General features: G+C 43.6%; 1 protein-coding gene across 1 annotated transcript; it reads right to left on the reverse strand.

Moving 5' to 3' along the window:
* Positions 1 to 11,380: 11,380 nt before the first annotated feature.
* Positions 11,381 to 18,166, reverse strand: LOC306968256 (CD5 antigen-like; the record flags this gene model as incomplete). The annotated part of the gene is made up of 7 exons (XM_079563598.1): positions 11,381 to 11,437; positions 11,614 to 11,699; positions 12,716 to 13,024; positions 14,985 to 15,275; positions 15,348 to 15,632; positions 17,630 to 18,004; positions 18,130 to 18,166. 7 exons carry the CDS (start codon positions 18,164 to 18,166, stop codon positions 11,381 to 11,383), a joined length of 1,440 nt encoding a protein of 479 aa, XP_079419724.1.
* Between the last annotated feature and the right edge of the window lie 3,880 nt (positions 18,167 to 22,046).

The raw sequence follows: 22,046 nt of genomic DNA on the forward strand, positions 1-22,046 counted from the left end.
AGTCTTTGTTTCAGTCTGGGTCTGGGTCTTGGTTCGGGTCTTAGTCTGGGTCTTGGTTTGAATCTTTGTCTGGGTTTTGGCTCGGGTCTTGGTCTTGGTCTTGGTCTTGGTCTTGGATCGGGTCTGGGTCTGGGTCTGGGTCTGGGTCTGGGTCTGGGTCTTGGTCTTGGTCTTGGTCTTGGTCTTGGATCGGGTCTGGGTCTGGGTCTGGGTCTTGGTCTGGGTCCTGGCTCGGGTCTTGGTCTGGGTCTTGGTCTGGGTCACATGACATCTGACATGTTCCACAGGGGTCACATTACAAAGAATCAAATCTACATCAAATGACAATAACCTCTTAAAGGGTCTGGATGAAAGTTGGTCATTGTATGCTCACTACTGCCACCTCTGGTTAATATGTGTAACTGCAGCCTCTATATTTTTGACATAGGGCCTCATTTCCTAGTTATCCAGAGTGTTGCTGATTTCTGGAGATATTTTTTTTGTAATTCATGCAGTTCTTATATTTGAAGAGTTTCGTGGCGCTAGGCTAATGCAAGGCTAGCACATTTCTATGGTATCAGCTAGCCTGCATTAAAAACAGTGTGACCCGCTCCACAGAGCACCTGAGGCAAATCACTTATAACATTCCAAACATGATTCTATGGACACAGACATTTATATGGTTAGTCTGGTGTTATAAGTGATTTGCCTCAGGTGCTCTGTGGAGCGGGTCACACTGTTTTTAATGCAGGCTAGCTGATACCATAGACATGCACTAGCCTTGCATTAGCCTAGCGCCACGTTGCTCTTCAAATATAAGAACTGCATGAATTACAAAAAAAAATATCTCCAGAAATCAGCAACACTATGGATAACGAGGAAATGAGGCCCTATGTCAAAAATCCTGAAATATCCCTATAGTCCCTTTAAAGTGTATAGTCCCTTTAATACACTTGTCAATCAGGCCCATCGGGAATTTCAGGAAATCCCCCTGATCCCAGTTTTTTGTAGGTGGCCAGTGAGTCTGAGTTTCTGCTGTGGATGGGGAGTGAGTTCCAGAGGGTGGGGGCGGCGATGGCGAAGGCTCGGTCCCTCAGGGTTCGGTGCTTTGATTTGGTGATGGGTTTTAGGAGGTTTAAGTTGGCAGAGCGGAGGCGACGGGATGGGCGGTGGCGTTGTAGGAGCTCTGTGAGGTATGGGGGGGGCCAGGTTGTTGAGGGCTTTGTAGGTGATGAGCAGAATCAGAGATCAAATATACGTGAAAAGGAAAATACTTTCGATATTTTCACATTTCCCAGCAAAACCCTCCATTAGGTCATATATTATATATATTTGTATAGAGAAGGGGGGATAAAGTTGTGAGTTTCGGCCCTTGGTGTTTTGGCAATGAAGAATATCGGCCCTCCGTGACACAGACTTACCCACCCCTGCCCTACAGCGTGTCCTGGGTCTGGGCCTCCTCCCAATAGGACATGCCTGGAACATCTCCTGAGGGAGGCGACCAGGAGGTATCCGGAACAGATGCCTGAGCCTCAGTTGCTCCTTTCCACGTGAAGGAGCAGCGACTCTACTCCGAGCTCCTCACCCCCCAGACACCCTGAGAAGGAAACTCGTCTCGGCCGCTTGTTCCCATGATCTCTTCCGTTCGGTCATTACCCAGATCACATGACCACAGGTGAGGAACGTAGATGGACTCAGCTCCCTCTTCACCACCACCGAACACCACCCCGAGATCCTTGAACTCCTCACCGACCTGTAGAGGAGAAGGAGAACCATTGCCTCGGATTAGGAGGAGCTGATCCTCATCCCGGCTGCAGACCTCCCCGGAGATGAGATCCCGAGGTTCCCAAACCGGACGCCCTCCGGCCCCTGGCTGCGCCGAGTAATTCCGCCCATAAAGGTAATGACCCGGTGGATAAAGGACATCGTCTCTTATTAAAATGAGCCACCAGTCTGAGCAGGAGGATTTCAAGCTTCTTACTTGTAAACCTTTTTAACCCCTTAACTCCCACCTGAACCGAGCACATTTTCTCCAGTTTGGCTTTACTCCAATCCAAAAAGCTTTTCGAAAAAAGTTGATAATAGCAACAGAAAATAGCAACAGAACTGAGACGAAAACAATGATGAAAATGTGACAAAAATGTTGCAAAAAATGGACGAAAATTGACAAAAATGTGATAAAAAAATGGACAAAAAATGACCAAAAAGTGAAGAAAAAAACTGAAGGAAAAATGACAAAAAAAAAACGACAAAAATGTGACAAAAAATGTGACAAAAAATGAAAAAAAAAAATGAAGAAAAGAAATTACAAGAAAGTTACAAAAATTAGTTGAATACCCCAAAAAATGATGGGGAAAAAATCTGATGACGTGAGGAAAAAGATCCATTTAGATGAGTTTTGTAGGTCTTAGCTTTCAAAGGAGGCGTTACACTGGCCTACAGGATTTGGGTAAAGCCGAACTGGAGAAAATGCTCTCAGTTCAGGCGGGAGTTAAGAGGTTAAAACCGTCCTGATGTAAAACTTTGATTAACACTTTCCACAGACTTTATCCATAAGCAATAATCAGAAAAGCGTGAAAATGCACTTGAAGCTTCTGCATAAAAACAGCTCTTTAACTCGTTCTGCGTCAAAGGGAAATATGTTTTTTTTGTGCTTTTGGGTAAAAGCTGATTATCTGGAGATGACTCTGAATGAGCCGTTTTTATCAAAGGTCCTCGAACGTGACGCCGGTGTTCGGAGCGACTCACAGAAGTTACAGAAAGAGCTGCCGCTTTCATGATTTCACGTTCCGAACTGAAAAGTCACCGATTCCTCGTTTTCCCTTGACACGTAACCGCGGCAACGCAACGTCAACAAAGCCGGGCGTGCGGCGAGTGTTTTTCTCATCACGACTCTGAATAATAATTATAGTTTAGCTGCAGCGAAGTGGAGAGTTTTGTGAAGAGCGTTTTCAAATTCTATTCATCTGTTTCCCGGAGTCCATTTAAATAAAGGACGAGACATTTGAAATAAATCAATAAATAAATAAATTCCACAAGTCTTTTATATCTGTGAAAAACACTTTTGTTTCGTTTTCAGACTCGTCTCTTCCACAGATGAAATAACAGTGTCTGTGTCACAACCACCTTAACCGTGCACATTTTCTCCAATTTTACCCAAATCTAAAAGCTTCTCGACTGGAGATCTTACATCCTATTGGCCAGTGTAACGCCTCATTTGAAAGCTAAGACCTACCAAACTCATCTAAGCTTCTGCCTTGTTTGTTATCAGGTTTTAGTTGTTTTTGCTGGTTTTTTTTAACCATGTTTCCATTGCTTTTTTGCCACATTTTTGCCATATTTTTGTCACATTTTTGTCACATTTTTGTCACATTTTTGTGACATTTTTACCATATTTTTATAACTTTTTTGTGACATTTTTGTCACATTTTCACCACATTTTTACCACATTTTTGTGACATTTTTACCACATTTTTACCACATTTTTGTGACATTTTTACCATATTTTTATAACTTTTTGTCACATTTTTGTCACATATTTGCCACATTTTTGTCACAATTTTGTCACATTTTTACCACATTTTTGTGACATTTTTGTCACATTTTTGTCACATATTTGCCACATTTTTACAACATTTTTACCACATTTTTACCATATTATTACCATATTTTTATAACTTTTTGTCACATTTTTACCACATTTTTGTCACATTTTTGTCACATTTTTACCACATTTTTGTCACATTTTTACCACATTTTTGTCACATTTTTACCATATTTTTATAACTTTTTTGTGACATTTTTGTGACATTTTTGTCACATTTTTGTCACATTTTCACCACATTTTTACCATATTTTTATAACTTTTTGTCACATTTTTGTCACATTTTTACCACATTTTTACCACATTTTTACCATATTTTTATAACTTTTTTGTGACATTTTTGTCACATTTTCACCACATTTTTACCACATTTTTGTGACATTTTTACCACATTTTTACCACATTTTTGTGACATTTTTACCATATTTTTATAACTTTTTGTCACATTTTTGTCACATATTTGCCACATTTTTGTCACAATTTTGTCACATTTTTACCACATTTTTGTGACATTTTTGTCACATTTTTGTCACATATTTGCCACATTTTTACAACATTTTTACCACATTTTTACCATATTATTACCATATTTTTATAACTTTTTGTCACATTTTTACCACATTTTTGTCACATTTTTGTCACATTTTTACCACATTTTTGTCACATTTTTACCACATTTTTGTCACATTTTTACCATATTTTTATAACTTTTTTGTGACATTTTTGTGACATTTTTGTCACATTTTTGTCACATTTTCACCACATTTTTACCATATTTTTATAACTTTTTGTCACATTTTTGTCACATTTTTACCACATTTTTACCACATTTTTACCATATTTTTATAACTTTTTGTCACATTTTTGTCACATTTTTACCATATTTTTATAACTTTTTGTCACATTTTTGTCACATTTTTACCACATTTTTGTGACATTTTTACCACATTTTTACCACATTTTTACCATATTATTACCATATTTTTATAACTTTTTGTCACATTTTTGTCACATTTTTACCACATTTTTGTCACATTTTTACCACATTTTTGTCACATTTTTGTCACATTTTTACCACATTTTTATAACTTTTTGTCACATTTTTGTCACATTTTTGTCACATTTTTACCACATTTTTACCACATTTTTGTCACATGTCATGTGTGATGTAACTGTGAACCAGCCACAGAAATGTGACCAAAATATGTCAAAAAAGCAAGAAAACCATGACGAGAAAGAAGCTTAAGTGTTTTGTAGGTCTTAGCTTTCAAATGAGGCGTTGCCATGGCCTATAATCTGTAAATTGTCGTCAAGAAGCATTTAGGTAATTCCTAACTAAATATGCTGGGTTAAGGCAGGAGTTAAGAGGTTAATAATGGCTTACACTTGTATTGCACTTTACAAGCCTGTGTTACCAAGTTTCTCAAAGCACCAAACTGTTTCTTCATCTGTGGCTTTTTATGTCGGAACGTGAAATCATGAAAACAAAAACATTTCCCCTTTGACGCAAAACTCAAAACATGATACACAATATGTTTATCATTAAGCGTGTGTGATGTGTGTGTATGTGCTGATTGGGGCTCTTTCATTGAACTGAATTTCATCAATAAGGATCAATAAAGTATCTGCTCCTGTGGTGTTAATACGCTTTACAATATAGTTCCTTTTTATCCACATGTTTATACTTGGATCGTGTAACTTCTCACGTAGCCGTATTTAAAAAGGGAAAACGGACAGAAGGAGCAACATCTTTGGTCCAGACAGGTACACATGAACTCGTCTAAGCTCAGGTAAAGAACATCTCAGTCTGGAGAAACGGTGGCCTGTTCCTTTAAGAGTGTCGAGCGCAGTGTGACCATGTTTACCATGTCAGGCCAAGGACACGCATGTGTGAGCATCATTATTTAGTTTCACTTTATCCTCATTAACTTCTACCTTCGCAGTGAAAGCTCCTCTGTGCTTCCTATTAAGCGATATCAGGGTCTCCAAGTACATATTTCCCTAGTCTCGCCAACCAGACTCCGCCTCTTTACAGAAGAGGCTCTGGCAACACTCCATTGCGCTTTCAAAAGGAAGTGACGCAGCGATATGGAGCCGACCGACCAATCAGAGCAGCTCCCTGAACGGGCGTCACGTTGTTGCGCCTTTGTTTTGTAGTTTTTCAACACAAGCAACCGCTTCCCGTAATGCTCCGGTTTGCTTGTATTCTGAAGTTTTTCTGACATAAACGACAGAAGTCATTTACTGAACTCCCTGTGGCAGGAGCGCCATCGTTAATGTCCCAATGATACAACTTTCTTGTCACTGTTTCTGTCGTCACATCTGCTATGTTCTCATTGGCTGCTGCGCTTCGGTCGTCCCACATTAGTCCCGCCTCAAGCAGTAGCTTTTCTACGACAGGGTCGCCAGACTAGTCTCCTGTTTATTCATTAATAAACACCGGAGATTAGTCTGGATGCCAGGCTAATATTTCCCGGGTCTAAAATATATCAGGAGTGCATCGCCGGGTCCATGAACTAAAGCTCCTAACTAAAAAAATGTTTGATTGGGAAAATACTATTGAGGAAACTTTATTTCAATAAATGAATAATACTGAGCTACATTAGTCAATATTCATTCAGTCCACATTCCGTGGTCGTAGACCAGTGGTTCTCAACCTGGGGGTCGTGAGACAAATTTTGGGGGGTCTCAAGATCATTTGGATATAATAGCCATGTTCTCATTAGCATATAATCTAATATTTTATTGTAGCATGTGTTTGCTATTTTACCAAAGTGACATTATTTGTTCGTAGTTTGATGAACTTTTGTTTTTTTCTTTGTTTTTATACAGAATTATGTAGGCTAATGCTCCTATTTCTCATGGTGTGATCCAAGTGGGGGTCACGAACCCCTTTAACTGTTATAATGGGGGTCGCAGCTCCAAAAGGTTGAGAACTACTGTCGTAGACTACTATTGTAGCCACAGCTGCCCAGGGGCACACTGTCCATTTCCCACGTGAGGACAATGTGTTGTTTCTATCCTGATCTTTCATTATGACAGTGCCCTCTGCTGGACACCTGTGGAATTCTTTCCTTTTATTTTCTCATTTGTCAAACAGATCCAGCATGTCTCCATGATCGCTGTACAGTCCCAGGGCCTCACCAGTGACGTCCCGCAGGGTTCTGATCTCGGGCTCGGACCATCAGGGGCGGATGTCGAACTACTCCTGGTATTATTACGCCTTACAATCTAGTTGGTAAAAAGTTGATTTGACTATTGAGCTTGCTGACTTTGTGGATCTCTCGGTCCATCTGTTCCTCCCTGAGAACCAGACCTGAGATACTTCAGCTCCTCCTCACGCTCTACATGAAATGCCATTTTCCTACAGCATCTTCTCTGGTTTTGCAAATCCAGGCAGTGTTGTATTTAATGTCAGATAGATATCGAACAGCTGCTACAAACAGTGAATTGCCCTTTGGGATTAATAACGTTTTCTGGAAGTTTTCTTTTTCGTAGATGTCTGTAACGGGCTCCTTTATCCTCAGGGATCAGTGAATGAAGTCATTATGTTCAGTGGTTTCACAGAGATGGAACATTCACCCGTTTGTCCATTTCCTGCTTTGTTTCTAGCTGATGTCACTCTGTGGTCAGTTTGTAAACCTTTAGGGAGAGCCGTGTGGTCAAACACTCGTCAGGTGACCGGTGCAGACTTTATCTTTGACCACAGACCTGTCATTACGAATCAGCTGCTCCTGCTCGGATTATTACAACGCTCTGAGACTTCATGGCAGCGTTGCTACGTCCAGTCCGCTTGTCCAACGAGATCGAGCTCGACATTTCCCCGGCACGAAGGTCGCCTGTGGATTGGCTGGAAGAGGGCGGGACATTTGCGAGGGTCAGGGGTGGCCCTTTGGCGTTCAGCCCGGACTGACGCTCGCTCACGCTGATGTTTGGCTTCGTTTTTTGGAGCCAGTTCCCTGAAATTAGAAAAGGACGAAAACCAAAGTACGGTCAGAGAGAGACGAGCCTGTGTTCCACATGCAAAAGTGGGACGGCAGTCGCTCGAATGTTCGATAAATGTCAGGTCAAATGCTGATCACATGACGTCTCAGGAGACATTTCGCCTCTTGAGTCACGCCGTTTCTTGCTTTTTTTAAAATCTCCTGAAGAATTTTAAGTTCAAAGGTCAGATCTCGTGGCTGACAGCGAGGATCTTCCAGAGCCCGCCCCCACTTCCTGTTTGGATTCGGCAGCGATTAGCGACGTATGTTCGGTTCCATACGGGAATATATTGAAAAGGAGCAGTGACGAGTGTGGAGTCCATGAGGATGTTTACCCAGCTCCTATGTGTCACATGAAAAACTCTTTTTAACCTCTTAACCCCCGCCTTAAAGCAGCACTAAGTAACTTGTTCACCTTAATAAATTCTTCCCGTGGTCCCTCTGGGGGTGATACAAGTGTTAATGGGATGATCAGAGGGTGTTTCATCCCCCCCGGTGTCTCTGGACAGAAAACCACAATTGCAACTTGGAGTCACCAATACACGCTAATGGAATCACGAAGAAGAAGCTAACAGGCTAACTGTGGGCTAGCACCACTTAAACAGTATTTACAGCCAAGTTTGAGTGAAAACAATGATCTCCATTGTGTAACTGGATGAACAATATCCCTCTGTCCCTTTGTCTTTTCTGTCAGAGTAGTATTTACTCTCACGGACGATTAATGCGTAAAAAATCACAACATGTACGACACCTGCAGTGGCGCTTATGGCCTCTAGGGGCATGAGTTACTTAGTTCTGCTTTAACCAAGTGTATTTTCAGTCTAAAGGGCTGCAGCCTGTAGGCCAGAGTGACGCCTCATTCGAAAGCTAAGACCTACAAACCTGATCTAAACGGATCATTTTCCTCGCGTTGTTGCCTCGTTGTCGTCACTTTTTTCACTTTATTTTTCCAGGGCTTTTTGTTGTGTTTTCATTTTTATCTCATTTTCAGGGGCGGACTGGCCACATGTCCATTGTGGAAGAGCACAGAAGGACCACCGGCTCCAGGGCCACCAGACCCGCCGAAATTGAGCTTTACCCAAATCTAAAAGCTAAAAAGATAGCAAGAAAAATAGCATGAAAAAACAAAAATGTGCTGGAAAAAATGATAAAAAATGTGATGAAAAGGCAACAAAAACATGAGAAAAAGACGGACAAAAAATGACAGAAAAAATATTGAAAAAAAACAACAAAAATATGACAAAAATGACAAAAAGTTACCATCACTTTTGTAGGTCTTAGCTTTCAAATGAGGCGTTGCATTGTTGCTCTCCAGTCGAGAAGCTTTTAGATTTGGGTAAAGCCCAGTATATAAAAAAAAAGTGAATCTAAAAGGAATTCCGTGGAGTATGGTGCACCACAAGGTTCACTTTTGGGACCATTATTATTTATTATTTAAATGAATGATTTTGCTTCTGTTTCTACGACCACCTTTCCAGTTCTTTTTGCTGATGATGCCAATAAAAAAAATAAAAAAATAAAAAGTCGACCTGGGGAAAATGCACTGGGTTACGGCGGGTGGTGAGAGGTTAAAATATGTATTTGTGGAAGTGTCACATTTACGCTAATTTGGGCCTTGCTGGTCAGAGTCCAGGGCTGGTTTTAAGTCCCAGTCCGCCCCTGCTAATTTCTGTTGCTACTTTGACACGAAAGCTTTTAAATTTGGTTTAGATTCTTCCAAACTGGAGCGAATGTGCTCTGTTCAGGTGGTTTTGTCTGAATACTTTACTATATTGACCCAAAAAGTAAAAGCTCCCATCGAGTTAAATATTGACCTGTGACACTGACATCAAAATAAAACGCTGTTGTAAAATGTTAATTAATATAACACAAATATGATCAGGTTTGGTTATAGGAAATAATGCAATTTCAAGTTTATGGAGTGAAAACACTTCGTCTCAAGGTGAAGCAGAGTTTGTGTATTTTTAGACTGAGACTCGCTGCACATTCAGGTCATTTGTGATTGAGGGACTAATCACTGCCATCGTTCATTCTGACAGCGAGACGCCGCACGTTCATGTCGTTTAGCGCCATCTGGAGGACAAGAGTTCAGCTGCAGCGCTTTCCCCTGGCTTTACTTTGTCTCCATCTGGTGGAGGAGGGGCGGTACTGCGAGAGAGATATGAACCTCTTAACCCCCGCCTGAACCGAGCACTTTTTCTCCAGTTTGGCTTTACCCGAATCTAAAAGCTTCTTGAAAACAGTGTCAAAATGTTCCTTAGGAACCTTAGGAAGCAAAGGACCTAAATTAGGAAGATAGGACACAAGATAGGAAGATAGGACACATGCAAGGAAGCTAGGACACAAGTTAGGAAGCTAGGACACAAGTAAGGAAGATAGAACACACGTTAGGAAGATAGGACACACGTTAGGAAGATAGAACATAGGACACAAGTTTGTAAGCTAGGACACAAATTAGGAAGATAGAACACACGTTTGAAAGCTAGGACATAGGACACAAGTTAGGAAGCTAGGACATAGGAAACAAGTTAGGAAGCTAGGACACAAGTTTGGAAGCTAGGACACAAGTTAGGAAGCTAGGACACAAATTAGGAAGCTAGGACAAAGGACACAAGTTAGGAAGCTAGGACACAAGTTTGGAAGCTAGGACACAAGTTAGGAAGCTAGGACACAAATTAGGAAGCTAGGACAAAGGACACAAGTTAGGAAGCTAGGACACAAATTATGAAGCTAGGACACAAGTTAGGAAGCTAGGACACAAATTAGGAAGATAGGACATAGGACACAAGTTTGGAAGCTAGGACAAAGGACACAACTTAGGAAGCTAGGACACAAGTTAGGAAGCTAGGACACAAGTTAGGAAGCTAGGACAAAGGACACAAGTTAGGAAGCTAGGACACAAGTTAGGAAGCTAGGACAAAGGACACAAGTTAGGAAGCTAGGACACAAGTTAGGAAGCTAGGACACAAGTTAGGAAGCTAGGACACAAGTTAGGAAGCTAGGACACAAGTTTGGAAGCTAGGACACAAGTTAGGAAGCTAGGACACAAGTTAGGAAGCTAGGACACAAGTTAGGAAGCTAGGACACAAATTAGGAAGCTAGGACACAAGGAAGGAAGCTAGGACATGGGACACAAGCTAGGAAGTGTCCTTGTACCTGGTGGTAGTAGAAGTAGACAACAAAGAAAAAAAAAGTGACGAAAAGCCGACAAAATCAGGTAAAAACTACTATGAAAACACACAGAAATAAAGGGACAGAAACGCTTCTAATGTGTGACAAAAAAGTAAGTCTTCAAATGAGACGTGGCACTGCCGCTTTTAGATTTGGGTGAAGCTGAACTGGAGAAAATGTGCTTTGTTAAGGCGGAAGGTTCACTGATCGTATCCAACCCCTGATGTCGGGACCCAAACACAAACATGTGAGTATTTGCTGGAGGAAAATAACAATAGTGCAAACACAATAACAGAATCCATGAGATCTTTCTATCTTCACATTTAATTCAGTGATCATTTTTTAAATTATTATATTCATTCACAATATAAAATGACACCACCTTCATCATCATGTCGAGTCACCCAAAAACAAATCAAACCGTTATGAAAACACTAAATAAAGAATCTTTAAAACATTTAAAGTAAGATTTATATTGTGACTTTTCAGTAGCACAAAAGCATTTAATAAAATCATCGAAAAAACAAACTATATTAAAGATGTGTAAAAAGTGAAACATGATTTAAAAAGCGCTGCAAACATGAAGTAACGGATGTAACGGTAATCATCAGGTAATTATCCAGATCAGGAGGTGACGCAGCCTTCAGGGGGCGGCTCTGCGTCTGCGGGCTCGCTCTCTCCTCTGGCGGCCCCTGGTGGCCTGAAACCACACGACACAAAGGAGTCAGCGGGTTTCAGTTTAGTGAGTTAGGAAGCTAGGAAGCTAGGACACAAGTTAGGAAGCTAGGACATAAGTTAGGAAGCCAGGACACAAATTAGGAAGCTAGGACATAAGTTAAGGAAGCTAGGACATAAGTTAAGGAAGTGTCCTTGTACCTGGCGGTAGTAGAAGTACGGGACGAAGTTCAGGAGCATCAGCAGGAGGAGGATCAGCGCCCGGACAAGGAACTGAGCGTCCGACTCTGGAAACACCAAACAGAGACATCACTGAACCAGGACTGAACCAGGACTGAACCAGGACTGAACCAGGACTGAACCAGGACTAAACCAGGACTGAACCAGGACTGAACCAGGACTGAACCAGGACTGAACCAGGACTGAACCAGGACTGAACCAGGACTGAACCAGGACTGAACCAGGACTGAACCAGGACTGAACCAGGACTGAACCTGGACTAAACCAGGACTAAACCAGGGCTAAACCAGGACTAAACCAGGACTGAACCAGGACTGAACCAGGACTAAACCAGGACTGAACCAGGACTGAACCAGGACTGAACCAGGACTAAACCAGGACTAAACCAGGGCTAAACCAGGAATAAACCAGGACTGAACCAGGACTGAACCTGGACTAAACCAGGACTAAACCAGGACTAAACCAGGGCTAAACCAGGAATAAACCAGGACTGAACCAGGACTGAACCTGGACTAAACCAGGACTAAACCAGGACTGAACCTGGACTAAACCAGGAATAAACCAGGACTGAACCAGGACTGAACCAGGACTGAACCAGGACTAAACCAGGACTAAACCAGGACTAAACCAGGGCTAAACCAGGAATAAACCAGGACTGAACCAGGTCTAAACCAGGACTGAACCAGGACTGAGCCAGGACTAAACCAGGACTAAACCAGGACTAAACCAGGGCTAAACCAGGAATAAACCAGGACTGAACCAGGTCTAAACCAGGACTGAACCAGGACTGAACCAGGACTGAACCAGGACTGAACCAGGACTGAACCAGGACTGAACCAGGACTGAACCAGGGCTAAACCAGGACTAAACCAGGGCTAAACCAGGAATAAACCAGGACTGAACCAGGGCTGAACCAGGACTGAACCAGGGCTAAACCAGGACTGAACCAGGACTGAACCAGGACTGAACCAGGACTGAACCAGGACTGAACCAGGACTGAACCAGGACTGAACCAGGACTGAACCTGGGCTAAACCAGGACTAGACCTGGACGTAGGTCTTACCTCCCGGGCGGATGTGGAGGGTCCAGTTGGAGGTGAAGCTGTGGTTGTACACATGCAGGAGGTAAACACAGGTGTAGTTTCCTTTGTGGGCGGGGCTTGCATCCGTAAACAGGAAGTGGGCGGTGTGATTGACAGCTGGCAGGGTGTGGTTGAGAGTGGGAGAGAGCAGCTGGAAGGAACCTCCCGGGTACTGCGGCTCCACGGAGCATTTGACCTGGAAATCTGCCCCCATCTGCACCCAGACCCCGCCCTTTGCCCGCGGCTCCCACTCGCCCTCGGACACAGACACCTCCGGGATGGTCAGCAGGTCTGAGGGGACACGGGTTACTTTGAGTTTATAGTTTACTACAAATATTACTAGACAGGGCATAGATTTAAAAAGAACCTTTGTACGAGCTTCTTTGTCAATAAACACAGACAACATGGACCACAGACCCGGGACATCGGCCTGATGCCCCTGACCCCACCCCCCACACTGTACTCTGTCATACTGCTGATGTTTGGAGCCGGGAAATGGTTCTATGTTTCTGTATTTCTCTTCCCTTCTCTTCTTTGGGAGCTAGGACACAAGTTAGGAAGCTAGGACACAAGTTAGGAAGATAGGACACAAGTTAGGAAGATAGGACACAAGTTAGGAAGCTAGGACACAAGTTAGGAAGATAGGACACAAGTTAGGAAGCTAGGACACAAGTTAGGAAGATAGGACACAAGTTAGGAAGCTAGGACACAAGTTAGGAAGATAGGACACAAGTTAGGAAGCTAGGACACAAGTTAGAAAGATAGGACACAAGTTAGGAAGATAGGACACAATTTAGGAAGCTAGGACACAAGTTAGGAAGCTAGGACACACGTTAGGAAGCTAGGACACAAGTTAGGAAGCTAGGACACAAGTTAGAAAGATAGGACACAAGTTAGGAAGATAGGACACAAGTTAGGAAGATAGGACACAAGTTAGGAAGCTAGGACACAAGTTAGAAAGATAGGACACAAGTTAGGAAGATAGGACACAATTTAGGAAGCTAGGACACAAGTTAGGAAGCTAGGACACACGTTAGGAAGCTAGGACACAAGTTAGGAAGCTAGGACACAAGTTAGAAAGATAGGACACAAGTTAGGAAGATAGGACACAATTTAGGAAGCTAGGACACAAGTTAGGAAGCTAGGACACAAGTTAGAAAGATAGGACACAAGTTAGGAAGATAGGACACAATTTAGGAAGCTAGGACACAAGTTAGGAAGCTAGGATACAAGTTAGGAAGATAGGACACAAGTTAGGAAGATAGGACACAAGTTAGAAAGATAGGACACAAGTTAGGAAGATAGGACACAATTTAGGAAGCTAGGACACAAGTTAGGAAGCTAGGATACAAGTTAGGAAGATAGGACACAAGTTAGGAAGATAGGACACAATTTAGGAAGCTAGGACACAAGTTAGGAAGATAGGACACATGTTAGGAAGATAGGATACAAGATAGGAAGTAAAGGACACAAGTTGGGAAGATAGGACACTAGTTAGGAAGCTAGGACACAAGTTAGGACGCTAGGACACAAGTTAGGAAGCTAGGACACACGTTAGGAAGATAGGACACAAGTTAGGCAGTAAAGGGAACAAGATAGGAAGATAGGACACAAGTTAGGAAGATAGGACACAAGTTAGGCAGTAAAGGGAACAAGATAGGAAGATAGGACACAAGTTAGGACGCTTTGACACAAGTTAGGAAGATAGGACACAAGTTAGGAAGATAGGACACAAGTTAGGAAGATAGGACACAAGTTAGGAAGATAGGACACAAGTTAGGAAGATAGGACACAAGTTAGGAAGATAGGACACAAGTTAGGAAGATAGGACACAAGTTAGGAAGATAGGACACAAGTTAGGAAGATAGGACACAAGTTAGGAAGATAGGACACACGTTAGGAAGATAGGACACAAGTTAGGAAGATAGGACACAAGTTAGGAAGATAGGACACAAGTTAGGAAGATAGGACACAAGTTAGGAAGATAGGACACAAGTTAGGAAGATAGGACACACGTTAGGAAGATAGGACACAAGTTAGGAAGATAGGACACACGTTAGGAAGATAGGACACAAGTTAGGAAGATAGGACACACGTGAGAACTATTTCTCAGGCCTCTCCACATGAAACAAAAGCTGAAACAAACGTCAGTGTTTTCTCGGTGCCACAAATGACCTTTGACCTCTGAAAGCCGGGCTGTTCCTCAGTGAGGACTGGGCAGCTTTAAGAAGAACACGTTCAGAAAGTTCACCTGAGCACACCAGGTCCATGTCGTCAGCGTGCGGGTCGTCGTGTTGGATACAGTCTCTCACGGCGGCCGTCTTCACGCATTCGGACGAGACGATCCAGCCGTATCTCTGTGTCACGTTTCTTTTCTTCCCTGTAGAAACGACGGTGCCACAGTCCATGTCCCGACACACCACGGCCACGGCCTCCAGGTCCCAGGGGTCACTGAGGGTCGACACTGGCCTCCACTCGTCACTGTACTTCACCTCCACGTTCCCCTCACAGCGGCTGGCCCCTCCCAACAGCCTCAGCGGCTCTGGACACAACACACAGGTGAGCCCCGCCCCTTCCCCTGGCCCCGCCCCTTAACACAGCCCCGCCCCGTTACCTTCGCAGGTGAGGTCGACAGGGGGGCAGCTCTCTGGGCGGGTCCTGGTCCGGGGACAGTCCATCAGAGCAGACTCATTTCCCTCACAGTGGAACGTCTGCCCCAGAGGAGAGAGCGCCCCCTGGAGGAGAGGAGCCCCACAGCCCAGCTCCCTGCACAGCACCTCTGCCCCCCGATGGCCCAAAGCGCCCTCACAGACCCCGGCCCAGGACTGGTTCAAGGACTGGTCCCGGACCTGCAGAGATCCTGAACACAGGCTCCGCCCCCCAACCATCCGCACCGAGTCTGAGGGAACACACAGTTAGTGTTCCAGAGTGTTGTTGAATTCTGGAGACATATATATTTTTTTAATTCATGCAGTGCTTATATTTGAAGAGTTCAGTGGTGCTAGGCTAGTGCTAGGCTAATGCTAGGATAGTGCATGTCTATGGTAACTAGTAGCCGGCATTAAAAAACCTCTTCTAAATCATGGGCTCGTCCTCCAAACGTTGCCAGATCTGATTTGTAGAAAACTCCTTAGTGAATCCCACGTGTAGTGATGCGGCCGCAGGTAAACAAACGACTGTAGATCCGGTAACCGAGCAGATCACTCCGCCGCTGCGTAGCTACAACCAGGAAGCTGCTCAAATATAAGTTCTTTTAAATGCAAAAGGGTTATATATAGTTCTATGGGTTATATTTAAAACATGATTCAGTCGACACACACATTTATATGGTTAGTCTGGTGTTAGAAGTGATTTGCTCTGTGCTTGGGTCAGACTGTTTAATGCAAGCTACTAGTTACCATAGATATGCACTAGCCTAGCACTAGCCTAGCACTAGCCTAGCACTAGCCTACCACTAGCCTAGCACCACTAAACTCTTCAAATATAAGGACTGCATCAATGAAAAAAAAGAAAACATTATGTCAGGGGTAGGCAACGTCAGGTGGCCAAATCCGGCCCCCCAGCACAGAACCTCTGGCCCCCAAGATGATTTTGAGAAATATTATGCAAATAAGAGATCAAATACCTAAAGTACTCTTAAAATGCGAGAAATTGTGTATTTTTGCAGTGTATTTTTTAAATGTCTTTGCAGAACATCCCACTTGGTCTCATATAATGTAAAACAGTGATTCTCAACTGGTGGGTCGGGACTCAAAAGCGGGTCGTGAGCCTAAAGGGAACTTTTTTCCAATATTTTCCATGAGAAACTACACAGAAACACACTGGAGTCTGTTCAAATTAATATTATTGGGTTGTTTTGATCATAATTTCTACAGCTTGTTCATACAAATACAATCTTTTATACGATATATGACAAATTATAGTTTTCTTTGGGTCGCTGTTTTTGTCATTAAGGTAAAGCAGGTTGTTAAGTTTATTGTATAAGCCCCAGTTATAACGTTAGCCTAACGGCCGCTTTCTGCCCCACTCAGTCACGGAGCTCTAAGTAATTTTTATTTATTCCTTGTCCTCCTCCTCCCTGATGGACCTGTGTAAATATTTTGTTTTTAAAGAGGGGGTATTCTGCTTTTTTCAGTCCCATAGCACCAGTCTATATCACACTACAATGATGACAAACCTTCTGTTGGTCTGTAAATGCAGTAAATTAGAATAACTGCCTTGTATAAAATGTCTCTCTCAAAATGGCTGTAGTGAATGACTTGAAATAGGCCTCTGTCTCTTTAAGAACCTCTGAGCCTTTAGACACGCCCCCTCCACACACTGTCTGTGGCATCAGTGGGGAGGGGGTTCTGCTGAGGAGCAGTGGTTGGTTACTCGGCTGGTGACGAAAGCTCGGAGGCGTCTCCAGGAGGTGGGGGCGTTCCTAGGAGGACTCAGGCAAACCTATCCCTAAAATGGCCGCCATCAGAGTTTTTACAGATTACTCACAAATACGTGAATGTGCCAAGGCAACACTTCAGGCATGTTTTTAATGAGGGGATGACATAATAACATGATGGAAAGCTTGAAAAAGTCCATTTTGCATAATACCCCCCAGTAAAGAAGCCATCATAACTGCGGCCCTGAGTTCGTGGTCTCTCTCTACACGTACATCGGTCACGTTTAGAACCACTGCATTTGCAGAAAATGGTTCTTAACTTTATGCAACAATGGTGAGGTTCGGTCCTTGGTGTTTTGGCGATGATGAAAATCGTCCCAAACTTGCCTAACCCTGCTCTATGTAAAAATCCCTTTAATGGCCATGTTAGTGTGTTACCATAGTAACCACACATAAGTAGCCACACATAAAGCGGCGTGATGTAAATCTCTGAATCTGAGCGAGTGCTTCCTCCTCACCTGAGCAGTTCAGCTCCAGACTGGCCTCAGAGGGATCCGTGTTGAAAGAGAAACATGTGATGAGTGACGTGTTCTCACAGGCGCTGTGATCGAGCTGTACGGCTCGTCTCATTCCCACACGGCTCTGCCGGGCCGTCACCGCGGCGCCGCAGTCCAGCTCCTCGCACACGCGGTTTCCAAACCTCAGAGGGACGAGGCCCGGGGTCACCTCAGACCAGTCCTGTCCCGCCACCTGCACCTGGAGCCGCCCCCGACACCGACCGTCCCCCCCGACCAACCGCAGAAACGGCTCTGAAACAGCAGCAGAGTCACACCCCTGTGGCACAGTGGTTAGTCTGTGCTCGGCTTTACCTGTGGAGTTCACAGCCTGGGCCCCTGCAGAACAGAAGACACGTGTGTTAGTTACACATATATCACACTCTCTCACTTTCAGCACCGGCCTTCCTTCAGTGACCTGCAGCTGAACTTCAACTCAGAACTAGAAGAACAAACAAACTGACAAGGGTTTGTGAAAGGGTGAGAAGTGTTTAGCACCATAGATATAACATAATAAAGATGAGCGGGTCTCATTCAGCCCCATTCATAGAAAAGGTCCTGAGTCCTGTGTGAACCTTAATGGCCGCTCTATCTCCTCCTACGCAGCCTGTGCCTTAAAAGGGCAAAAAGGCGGGAAGCTCTGCACTCACAGGGCGGAGCCTCCACAGAGCTCCAGAGCTTGATCAAGAAAGTGGAAATTGGAAATGCTTCTAAAAACCAGCCTGTTTAAAAATATTTCACCTCCCCCAGTGAGGTCACATGGGTCACATGGGTCACATGGGTCACGTGGGTCACATGGGTCACATGGGTCACATGGGTCACATGGGTCACATGGGTCACATGGGTCACAGTGATTTTTAGAAAAAGTAGAACTCTTTGGAGTCAGACTTTTAAGCCGTTCTAAGGACGTTTGAAGTCCCATTAGAATCAATGCTCCCAAGTGTCTCTTGGAGTCGCCCTGGCCACCAGGGGGCGGTATTACAGCGATGTCAGCTCCCACCATGAGGACCATAGAGATCCTCGCCCATTGATTAGCACAGACCATTTTCAGTCGGTTCAGGGATATTGAAGTGTATGTTGGACACTTGTACTTGTTCATTGTAAATGTTGGTGTTTTGTTTTCTGCCTAAACAAAGTTAGGCATAAAAAGAATGAACTTAAACCCTTTGGATCGTGCTGTAAATGTAATAATGGAAATGTTTGTGTAAGGATGTATTGACTGAATAAACTGCCTTAATGAGAAAGTCATGTGACCTCAGTGCATCTGTGCTGAGAGAAGACGCTGGACTTTGTGACAGTTTTTGTTTCATGTGGAGCCGTTACTGAGATATAAACCATAAACCAAGTCCAAATGTTTCCATCAAACCTGTCACCACACTGTTCTATCTCAGTACTATGTTAGGTGAACTTTTATTAGATTAATCTGACACAATGTCAGAACTTACCCTCACATCGCTCTGGATTTCCAGAAAGTACAAATCCTTGATCACAAACACAGGAATAACTGCCCTCTGAGTTCACACAGGCTCCGTGTTTCCCACAGATGTTCTCTTGGAGACATTCATCCACGTCTGTTCAGGAGGAAACAAGATTCTGTCATGATTTCATCAAATGTGCTCTGAGTGATGTTGGTCTTACCTCTGCACGAGACACTGACGCCGTTTTTAAACTCTGTCGTGCCATTGGACGAGGCAAATCCATCTTTACAGTAGCAGGTATAACCAGGTATGCTATTTGTGCATGTAGCATTTGGTCCACAGATGTTTCTGTCCTCCAGGCACTCATTGAAATCTTCAAGTAAAAAGACATGTTTTTGAATTGGACACTCACTTTTAATTTTAAAGTTTGTTCTGACTGGCTGTACCTATACATTGTGCAGGGGGTCCTGTAAAATTAACAGTGTTTGTTGGTGATCTGAAACCGTCCTGGCACTGGCAGTAGAAGCTTCCTTCAGTGTTAAAACATTTGGCGTTGGATCCACATGGCCCAACATACTCAGGGTCATCTTCATTCAGGCATTCATCAAAGTCTGAAAGGAAGAAAATATCATTCAATTCATTGTCATTAAAGTGTCTGTAGGTCCTCATGACAGTAGACTTACCGTTACGATTCCCGTGACGAAATCTCTTCCCAGCCCCCGTGTGGCTCAGGAGTAAAACTACAAACACATGCACAATGTAAAGCTGCTTCCTTATTTAAATGTTTTTTCTCATCATCAAAGACGTGTGAGCAGAGATGCAGATGTACGATGCTCTACTGTGGGTTTAGAGCATTTTATATTGAACACCATCGTAGGACATAAATAATATTCCTGCACTCGTGGTTATTAACGTGTCTCTCCACCAGGATTTCCACCACATGCATGTTTCACAGGGACTCAGTCAACCGCTCACATTACACTTTAACACACAGTAAGTTTACACACATTTTAGATTAGAGATTATGGTTTAGGGATTATGGTTCGTTATGTTTATTAAGGAAGATTCAGCTCCGATTGTTCAAAGGTGAAATAAGTTCTGTCAGTGCAGTTACTTCACTGTTTTATTCTTTGGATTCATTCATCATTTCCTCTTAGCTAAGCTAAAAAACTCCAACAGGTGTCATTGATATGACCTTTAACCTTTTAACACCAGCACAAATACAGCAAATACTGAAGCAACAAAGTGCAGTTTCCTTTACCCAGAATAACTGCTCTATGTAAAGTCAGCTCCTGTTTACCTGAATGTTCTGTGATGTATCCTGGTTATTCAGTCATATTAGACTGGCAGGAACAGACATGATCATTTTCATGCTAATGTGGCAATACGGGTGGTTAAGGTGCTAGAAATTAAACATAATATACTTAAAAGTAACTACCAACCACGCCAGCTTGAATAAACAAGCAATAGAGGAAACACAGGTTTGTAATTGAATAAGAGGCCTAGACAGTTCCATTTTAAAACATATAGTACTTCATTTATTTACTTTGTATTAAGTTCAAAGAATTATTTCGTTTCACTTCATTTCATTATACCAAGTACCATAAAAAACATACGTTTCAGTTCACATTCTCACGTTGGTTGTGACGAACATGGGCAAAATCGTTCATTTGGTTTTGTGGAAGTGCGCCAGTGGGTCGACCACAGGAAGGAAACAAACCAGGCGACATAGATACAAAGCAGAAGGACGAGAGGCGAGAGGCGAGAGGCGAGAGGCGAGAGGCGAGACAGCCATGGTGTTGGGGTGGAGACCTATTTAAAAAAAGAAGCGTTAGAGTACGAAATTATCACGTTTGCCACTGCCTTGATCAAAACAAACACGTACCTCCTCCGAGCGCAGAGGCAGCGCTGTCAGGACAAACAAGCGGAGGGACACACGGAGGACAAAAGCCAGGCCATCGGCCCCCATAGCCGGCCCCTGTACACCGGCGCAGGCCGGAGCTAAAAGTGATACAATCGCCTGAACAACAACTAGTCTTATTCGATAGTTATGATGAAGAGAACTACACTGATCACCTGTGAGCCGCCCACAGCTAACGCTCTGTGACTTCCCGGATGAGGGATGTGGGGGCGGTGACAGTGAAAGCAGAGGACGGTAAAGCTAAAGCAGGGGCAATTTATATTTTAGGGCTGGCGCCATCTAGTGGCAAGTCCAGCCTGCTACACTCATCCCCCCAAATTTAATCGGCGTCCCGACGATTTCACATTTACATGACTGCATACATCACACGCATACGATGACAACGTTTAGAAGACGGGCCCTCGAACCGGGCCACAGCCACCGCCAACAAAGGTTTACGCAGGACTGCGTGACGGCACAACCTCCTCATCGTTCCACCCAGTTTACGGGCGAGATGAGGTGCCCTGAGAGCGACCAGTTGACAGACACGATCACTTAAAACTTACTTGGGCCCAAAGCTGTACCGAGGCTCTTCCTCACTGACAACCTTTATGTAACAATGGCCGCGCCGACACGCCAACAGTAAATGAGGAATCCTTCATCTCACCTTACGTACCATTGCCTGGGGTGTAAAGCCACCACTAGAGGCCGCCAGGGCACAGCACCTGCCACGGGCACCAAGCTGCTGTGTCCTCACGGCCACCGCCCCATGGCTCCCTGACAAGTGTCCTTGAACCACAGCTGTCTCGCCTTTGAACAAAACACAATTTGACTTAACACATTGACGCCATGGATTTATTATTGATTGACACTGTTTAATATAATAGATCCATGACAGACACAGGTTAATCCAGCTATCACTAGTGGTAGCATTAGCATGTTGTTAAGAGCTTTAGCATGTTCTAAACAAGCGTGGTTGTGGAACAAAACAAAACTGTCAACATAATCATGACCATGAAAAACAAATACATCACATCAAATTAGAAAAGGTAAATCACACAAA

Source organism: Gobius niger (assembly GCF_951799975.1).
Source record: "Gobius niger genome assembly, chromosome: 9".
Lineage (NCBI taxonomy): Eukaryota > Metazoa > Chordata > Actinopteri > Gobiiformes > Gobiidae > Gobius > Gobius niger.